This window comes from Drosophila virilis, chromosome X, assembly GCF_030788295.1.
Source record: "Drosophila virilis strain 15010-1051.87 chromosome X, Dvir_AGI_RSII-ME, whole genome shotgun sequence".
NCBI lineage: Eukaryota > Metazoa > Arthropoda > Insecta > Diptera > Drosophilidae > Drosophila > Drosophila virilis.
The window spans coordinates 2,430,435-2,439,810 of record NC_091543.1 but is presented as its reverse complement, the minus strand read 5'-3'; the positions used below and the strand labels follow the sequence as shown (position 1 = coordinate 2,439,810).

General features: G+C 47.1%; 1 protein-coding gene across 1 annotated transcript; it reads left to right on the top strand.

The window, feature by feature from the left end:
- The first annotated feature begins 257 nt into the window (after positions 1-257).
- Positions 258-2,095, top strand: LOC6634392 (uncharacterized protein DDB_G0286299). Its single transcript, XM_070209435.1, has one exon. It carries the CDS (start codon positions 268-270, stop codon positions 2,059-2,061), a length of 1,794 nt encoding a protein of 597 aa, XP_070065536.1. The 5' UTR covers positions 258-267; the 3' UTR covers positions 2,062-2,095.
- The last annotated feature ends 7,281 nt before the right edge of the window (positions 2,096-9,376 follow it).

Below are 9,376 nucleotides of genomic sequence, written 5' to 3'. Positions count from 1 at the left end.
GTCCGGGTCTGGTGCGGGCCGAAAGTTGGCGAAAACGGGTTCTGGGAAAGAAAGCAATTTATGAATAGGCCAAACAGATTCTAAAGGTATGAGGAGGGGGGGGGGGGGGGAGAGGGGGAGAGGGGAGACTGATGAATAATTCAGAGCGCAAATCGAAGCTCGAAGATCGCGCCGCGGGTCAATCGAAAATGGAAGCGCGCCGTCAAGCTAATATAAGGCGCAGCCGGCGCTGGGAGCCCAGTTTAGTCGCATTCAAATCCCGACAAGATGTGGAGCAAACGCTGCGTCTTGGCGCTGATCGCCAGCTGCGTCTTGTGGCTGGCCCTGGCCACCAGAGAGGCCGCCGGCGAGACAATGATCGAGGTGGACGAGCACGGGGACGAGTACGAGCTGAAGCGCTTTCACATCCAGGGCCGGCAGCTGAACGGGAATGGCAGCAAGTCGCAGTGCGTGGTGACCAGGCGGAAGCGGGCCAGCGGTCGCTCCTTGGCGCTGGCCGGGCCCAGCGTCTCGGTTAGCTCACAGCAGCTCAGTCTGAGCGCGGTGCCGGCGGGCGTAGAGCATCGGGAGGCGGTGCTGCAGCTGGAGCAGGAGCCGGGCAGCAAGCGTCGTTATGTGGCACTGGCCGCGGTTCAGCTGGAGGAGGATGACGAGGACGATGATGAGGAGGAGGAGGATGATGAGGAGGCGGAGGAGGAGTCAGAGCACGACGAGACGCAGCAGCAGGAACAGCTGGCTAACGATGATGAGCAGGAGCAGCCGGAGCAAGTGCAGCTGCAGGTGCAGGTGCAGGAGCAGCCGATGGCCGTCACCCAGCAGCAGCAGCAGCAGCAGCAGCAGCAGAAACAGTTCTCCGGGCAGAACTCCAGCCCCTTTGTGGGCGCCACCTTTGCCCAGGCTGTGCCCGGCGGCGTCAGCGTGGTGGCCAATGCGGCCACCCACGCCAATGTGGGCGGGGACGCGGGCATCGTTGTGGTCGAATCCCAACAGCCGCCCAAGGTGAATCCCAACACGCACGCCGTCTTCGAGCTGAAGCCGCTGTCGCCGCTGAAGCAAACGGACTTTGTCTACTACGGGGAGGATCTGGATCTGGACGAGGACGAGGATGAGGATGGCGGCGACGATGGCTTCTACTATCAGGGCGTTGGCCTCTACGATGAGTACGAACACTTCGTTACCGAGGACAGCCCGGTCAGCACCTCGGCCATTTGGAGCACGGGCGGCGACGATGACGGCGATATTCATCCCGTTATCAATGAGCCCAATCAGCGGCCGGTGGAGAGCAAGAAGAAGAAGAAGAAGCAGCAGCAGCAGCAGGTGAAGCGCAGAAAGAGCGGGCAGAAGAGAAAACAGCAGGAGAAGGAGAAGGAGAAGGAGAAGAAGAAGCGACGACCAGCAGAGCAGACGCTGGCAGAGCTGGAGCAGCAGCAGAACAAGAAGAAGCAGCAGCAGCAGCAGAGCGTCAGCAGCGCTGCCGACAAGCCAAAGCCTACCAAGAAGAAGCCAGCCAGTAGCAGCAGCAGCTCCTCCTCCTCCTCCTCCTCCTCGCCCACCAAGCGCCGCAAGACCAAGCCCAGCCAGAAGAAAAAGAAGAAGAGCAGACCGAGCAGCTCCGTCAACAAGCGCCGACGCCCCAGCAGCAGCAGCAGCAGCAGCGGCAGCAGCGTCTACAGCTACAGCGATGCCATGGGCGGCTATAGACGTCGTCGGCCGCAGCAGACGACGGAGGCGCAGCGCCGCCGTCGGCTGCAGCAGAAGCGTCGTCGCCAGCAACTGCAGCGCCGTCGACGTCGCCGCAACAAGATACGCAACCAGAATATTAACGGCGTCGGCGTCGGCGTCGGCTATCGTCGTGAATACTTCGGCGACGAGCCGATCGTCAATTGCATTTACATCAACAAGGATCCGCCGACAACGACGACGACGACGACGCCGCGTCCCTTCTGGAATCTGCTGGGACGCGGCGCGCAGCCGCAGAACGCCGACGCGGAGCAGACGCTGCGTCGCCGCAGTGGCGAATTCGGGCAGCGCAAGCGCACAAATCTCAAGTTTGTGGCCTAAATCGAGGCGAATATTAAATTAATCTAATAACAATTTTTTTTCTTTTTTTTTTTTGTTTGCTTAGTTCCGTACTTATTTATTTAAACATATTTTTAATAAAATGTAATCGCTCCATTTAATTTGATCGATTTGTCTCATCGATTATTTGCTGCGCAAATACTCATCTAAAATGTGCGACAACTGCGCTGCCCCGCCCCCCTACGCCTTGTCTAACTGTAACTTGTATGCGCTGTTCGCCGTGTGACGTGGCCAGCCCAAGGCTACAAGTGGATGGGCTGGGGCAGGGGGAGAGGGTGTGTGTGGTCACAACAAAACAGACAGCAGCAAAGCCGAGGGCAGAGCAGAGGCGTTCGTGTAAGCGAGAGCAAGATAGCGACTAGCCAAAGTAAAGCTAGTTTATGATTTCCGTCGTCAGATGGCGCCAGCGAAGCGCAATTTAAAATGTCAACGATGGAAACATTTGCTGCCTGACGCTGCGCAATTTCCGCAGACGCCCCCTACCGGACACCCCAGCACAGCACAGCGCAAGAGTCCGCACAGTGTCTAAGAAAAGTATGCTGTCGCCAGAAAAGTATTTAATATATGCACATAAGCGAAAATTGATTTGCATATTTGAATGTTTTTGTTGTTCGGTTCGTTTTAAGAAACCTATTTTTGACTTCTATTGCATACTTTGCAGGTTGCTCGTAAAAGATTAGAATATACCAACTCGCTGACAAATACTTTTATGCCTGACTGTGTGTGTGTGTGTGTGTGTGTGTGTGTTTGTGGCTGGAATCGATCGATATGCGGTGTCCAGCAGCAGCAGCAGCAGCAGCAGCAGCCAGGCAGCTGCTGTACATTTCGTGCACTTTTGCGGTTGGCAAAAAAGTATCTGCTGTAGATACACAACGCACACACACACACACACACACACACACATACACCCACGCATGCACACACACACACACGCATATACACCCCGCGCATTGTTGGGCGCGTTTAGTTTGGCTTCCGCCCATTTCAGTTCATTTTGTTTTTGTTGTTGTTTGATGAATAAATAAAAAGCGTGCGGGCACAGGACACAAAAGAGCAGAGCACAAAGCATGAGCGTCGGCTAGGGGGAGGGGGATTGGGGGGCGGGGTAGGTGTGGGGAAGGCAACGACAGCTCAACTGAAAAGCCACAAAAAAAAAAAAAAATAGAACACACTGAAATGGAATTTAACGTAGGGACCTTAGCTGGGAGTGTGTGTGTGGGTGTGTGTGTGAGGGGGGGGGGGGGGGGGTGGTGGTGTTTTCAATTGTATCACGTTTGCAGCGGTGGTTTTTTGAAGTGGGTGTGCGGAGAGGGGCAGGTGGGGGAGTTAGTTGTGACTATCAATTTTTTGTTGTTAGCAAATGCTAGAATTCTTGGCAGCTGAATTATGTTTGAGGGAGCGATGGGAAGGAGAAGAATTGGTTGCAAATCATCGATAACAATTCGCGAAATCGATTAAAATCGATTAAATTCTGTTATTTTTTGACTATTTGACTAATCAATTTCAAATAAAGTATCGATACCTAAAGTGTAAAGCGATGCTTATTATTTATATTTTCATCGATATTTCAATTCTGTTCAATCTCAAAGTTTATGAAAGACACCAAATTTGGAGTGCAGGATATGTAGAAGTGCAAGATATTCCACTTTCTGGATAACTCTATCCAGGATTATGCCACCTTTTAGATAAGTCACCCCCATTCTACTTAAAATCAAACATTTATTGCATTGACATTTAAATGTCATATTCAAGCTCGGAAAAGATCACACAGATCGGACTGTAAGTTCCGAAGTTAATCAAGAAAGCAGAAGAGAGTCTCTCTTCATAAGGATTCTACCTCTGTAAGCTAGGGATTTTCTCACGATATATATACATATAATATAATAATATACAAATATATTAATATAAATGTATATTTAGTTCATCATCTTCTTCGATTGGGTTATAGTTTTATGGTTTTATAGAGCATTGCGATAATATTTAATTATTCATCTCTTTCTCTGGAAATCGGACACCAAATGCGCGTCAATATGACAGAAATTGGTTTTGCTTTTTTTTTTTTTTTAAGGTTCACTTTGCCTTTCTCACGCTATGCGCTTACATAGCTTCAGGGCGGGGAGGAATATTGACTCTAGAGGGGGCGGGTGCGGGTGCGGGTTGGGGTTTAGTTATTGATATCGTGCGATGATTCGTTACTTTTCCGATTGGCACGCTTTTTAATAGCGTGTGCTGTTTCATTTTTTTTTTTTTTTTGTAAATATTTACAAAAGGAATTCTGGAAGTGGGCGAGTTTTTGCCTGCAAAGGCATAAGGGTAGATAGATTAGGGGAAAGGGGAAGGTGGAGGGAGCGGGTTGTGTTAATATTTAGCTTGAACTGCACTTCTGTAATTAATAATTGAACGAGGTCCTTGCACTGGACTACAAGTAGATGCCAGGGCAGAGGGCAGCAAGGGGAGAGGACGGGGCAGCTTGGAACTGATCGGCAGAATTGAGCTATCCGTTTGTCTATATAGTCAGAGAGTCGGAGAGTCTCATTGCATCGCAGCTGTGCCTGCTGGCCTGGGACTGGGCCTGGGCCTGGGCCTGAGTCCTCAATTTCTTTTCTTTTATATTGTTTATCAAATGAGAGATTCCCTGAAAGGCCGGGCCTGGCATCGATATTTATCGATTTTGTGAGAATTTTAAGTGCTATTTAGAAAATGACGTAAAAATGAGCTCAAATTTGAAGTAAAATATCTTAAATAGCTGTCATCGATATTTATCGATTTGCTGATAGATAATGAAATTTAATTGAATGTATATAATTTCTAAAATATTTGGGATATGCTCGATATGCCAGGGCTGCCATCGATATATATCGATATCTAGAGCTAGTCCAAAAACCTATCGAATTAATATTTACGCACAAACGTTATCGAATTGAGTTAACTTCTGCTGCGTGTCACAAGCGCTTGCTGGAAACGAGCATACCCGCGCTGTGACCCGACTGCAAAAGGGCACAGGGTATTCAGAGGAGTCGGCGATGCCGTCGCTTTCGGCACAGTCTGTTAGTTCCTACTGATTTATGGCAACGTATTGATTAAGCGTCGCGTCGCGTCGCGTCTGCCGATTTCTGCTCCTGCACCCCCGCGCACCCGTCCCGCCCGCGTTGAAGGTGTGAGGCGCAACCCTCGCCGCGAGTTTTTTAACGCCAGTTGCTGTCGACAGATTGGCCAAGGGTTTGCGCCAGGTCCTCGGCTGTCTTAGGGCAGATGTTTTTAGAAGGCTGCTCCTTTATTTTATCTCCCCTCACCATTCCCCTCTCTTCACCCCTGCTCTGCTCTGCTCTCGTGGACGCGCCTAGTTACGCAATGATTTCTGGTCCGGCAGAGGCGTGTGTGTGTGTGTGCCTGGGCCAGGTAAAGGCCAGAAAAAAAGGTGCGTCTATTTAGTCATAAGTGGATGCGTAATTGGGCAACTGTTGACGGCCGGGCAGGCGGAGCTGTGGCAGGGGCATTTGTTGGATTAGATTGTTTATGCGGCTCGTCAGGCGTTTAATGGGCCTGACCAATTCCGGCGAGGTGTGCATAATGCACATCACGCTTCAGCTGGGCATCCTTCGGGTCAGTCAACGGTCAAAATCTTGCAGACGGCTGTCAAACGATTGCCCAATACCCTGTTCGCTTTGCAACACAAGCTGCAAGCAGTTCTTCGCTGACTCTCAAACTGTTAGCCCCAAAGGCAGTGACTCTCAAACTGTAACAACGTTTTTGAATCGAAGAGGTTTGCATTCGAAATTCCAATTTGTTATTGGAGGCTGCTCTAGTCGAAGGACAAGAAGATATCCTTAGGAGATATCCTGCAAACATTCTAGCTTCTTTTTGATACACATATCTTGCTTCCTCTTCCCTTACCCTACAAACAATACATTCTTGCTTAACTGAGGCGTTTCTCGACCAATCCTCATGAAAATTTCTAGACTTTACTAAGACACACAAAACTCGTAGTATACCAAAGCTCAAGGCTCTAGCTTGAAGAATGCGTTTTTTACTGATTCCGGCATCGAATAAATGAAATCTTTCGCATATGCATATACCCCATATGAGAAGCTGCATGGCAAGCGTAGAGTATCAAGTCTCAAAATCGATATTTATCGATATTAGGATTATGAGAGATGATATCGATAAAAGGTATATGGAAGCACATGTATCTATTCTATATACTTTATGGGATCGAAGAAAGCAGAAAGGCTTTTGTTGATATCGAAATTGTCGGACAACTTAGCTTATCGATTGATCAAGAATATATATACTACTAGTGTGCATTGCCGATGGGAAATTGAAATGTACAAGGTTTGAGCCAGCGACTATTTTTTTGTTTGCTTTTGCAGAGCTGGTTAGGCAATTTGTTGGCGCGTTTCTTACATAATTGGGGAGAGTCTTTGCAGAAGCTTATCGCCAGCTAATCTACCCCATTTGCAGTCTGTGAAAGGGGTATGAAAACTTTTCAGCTGGACAGCTGCTGCGGCTGCGGCTGTGGCTGTGGCTTTGGCTGCGGCAATTGGATGCTGCAAGAAGAAGCTGCTCGAACTGAAAGCCAATTTAATAATAAAGCGGCAACACTCACATACACACACACACGAAGACAGCTCAGCTGGCTGTCCTTGGTAGCTGTAGATCCTGCCACGCGCTAAATTGTGGCTCCCCCTTGCCCAGTGGCAGGAAAGGAGGGGGGGGAGGGGCGCGAATGCAGCTTGCAGCCTGCGCCGCCTGCTGCAAATGCTGAACGGTAAACGGACAGCCTGGAACAGGTAAGTGGCAGGCGAACAGGTAAGCGGATGATGCCTGCAACATCATGTTGCATTCGCTCACAAGATGAATACAAATGAAGGGGCACGTGCCGCGTGTGTCTTGCTCGATTGTTCGATTGTTGTTGCAAGGATGCAAAAGGACTGCGGCTGCAACAGCCGAGAGGGTCCGCCAATGCACCTGTTCGGCCTATTAAAAGGCCGCGTGTGTGTGTGCGTGTGTGTGTGTGTGTTGGCCAATATGTTGGTTCATTGCACTGCCAGAAGCCCGCGGGCAGCGTGTGGCAGGCAGCATCTCTGCGGCAAGCGACTCTGGTGTGGCAGCAAAGGGGCAGAGGCAGGGAATGCCACAGCCAATATTTTACAAATGTTTTGTGCTCTTTTTATTTAATTTTTAATTTAAATTAAATTGCTGTAATTAATTTTTTATGAAATGTATTTATTTCGACTGCAAACTGACCTTTAATAGTCAAGCATACCCGCTTTAAAGAGAGAGAGAGAGAGAGAGTAGTCCAATTTATAAATACTTTTAAAGTTCGAGTTGATTTGATTTTGGGGCTATGTTTGGAGACTTTCCTAGCTTCTAATTGAGTTGGGTCTAGAAATTGTTGATAAATTGTTGATCTGTGAAATTTGATTTGCATATTTCAGAAAACCAGAAAGGTTTTTCTCATAGGAACTTAAGCTTCGAACTATTTTAACTATATGATTTATGAAAAAGAGAAAGAGAGATGTAGATATAGAGAGATATAGATAGAGAGAGAGATAGATGTATTGAGATAAATAGAGAGAGAGAAAGATATGTAGATATAGAGAGAGAGACACAGAGAAGAAAGAGTATTAGAAAATATAATAGTCAAAAAAAAACAAGCACGCAGTTAGAAGGAATTTTCCTAAGAACATTTTATGCATTCTTAAGATACATTTTTATCGAATCTTTGGTTCCTTAACTTTCTTTGTCTAGCATCTGCTCTGATTAGTTTATATATTTTATTCATGATGCAAATTCGCTTTCTTCTTCTTTTTTAAGAATCTTACATAGTTGGTTCTTCTTCTCTCTGCTATCTTCAATGCAATCGGAAGTTATTTTCAAGGTAAGTGAAAGGCAAGAAATAAACCCCTTGTCAACAAGGTAAGTGGCATTGGCTTCTGTTGAGCCTAGAACCTGACACTGTGGGGAGCATCTGAGTGTCGACCGACCAAATGGCTTAGATAATCAATCCGGCGCAAGAGTCGCAGTTGCAGTTGCAGTCGCAGTCGCAGTCAACCCTCTTGGGCCTGCTGTTGCCCGTGGCCGAAAGTGTCTCCAGGAGCGGGTTTCTCGCATCGAATGCAACTCGAGACATGTGCCTGACTGCTTAATCTAATTTAGCTGCAAAGAAACCCCATTGTAATAAAGAAGAAAATAAGGGAAAAACCTGCGGGAACAGCAATCGACTGCGGGGTGTGCGTGTGTGCGTGTGTGTGTGTGTGTGTAGAGCAATTAAAGACAACAACGACAAAAGACGTTGTTGATGATGACGATGAAGTTGGCAACACAGAGCTCAGAACCCAGAACCCAGAGCCCAGAGCCAACCGCAGCGCCGGAAGTGCAGGCGCTGGGCAAAGGAAATGTATTTAATATAAGGCTGCAACATACCCTCGATTGGTGCATTGCGCTAGCGAGGAGAGCGTGACGAGCGATCGACACAAAAGACATGCGTTAGTAATACAGAATATCGATTCGAATAGTGCAAGCACGCGAAGGGGAAGGGCAGTGGGTGGGCTATTGGCAGCTGAGAGATACCCTGTACAATTTGGTGAGGGTTAACCAGGAGCTAAATATACCACAGAATTTTGGCGTGTCTCGTGCTTATTATATTTGAGTTATTATGAATAAAGTTAAGACTGAATATCGATATTATTTCGAGTTATTGTGAATAAAGTTAAGACTGAATATCGATATTTATCGAACATTTCCGTAAGGGCTAGACGTTTAAAAGGCTGAACATCGATACCTAACGAACTGCCGTAGAAGAGTCAACGACTTAAAAGGCTTAAAACCGATATTTATCGACGTTCTGTGCAACAGCCAAGTAATTAAAATTCTAAAATCGATATTTATCGAACGTCGACTGTACAAGAGTTAGAGACTTAAAAGGCTGCAAATCGATATTTATCGTACATCTGTGTACGAGATGGAGACATAAAAAGCTATAAGTCTAAGGCTAAGGACTTAAGAGGCTGAAAATCGATATTTATCGTACATCTGTGTAAGAGTCGATGACTAAATACACTGAACATCGATATTTATCGACGGTCTGTTGAAGAGCCAGAGAAGTGAAATCTAAAATATATATTCTTCCAATTAATGTGCACAGCGAGCTTATTTTCAAATTATCGATAAATATCGATATGGCAGTTGGTTTTTCAAGCATACATCGAATTTGTTGTGCAGTCTTTCGTATACGTACTTCACTTTTTGAATACCCAACAGATCGCAGAACCGGTAGCTCTTTGTAAATGCAGAT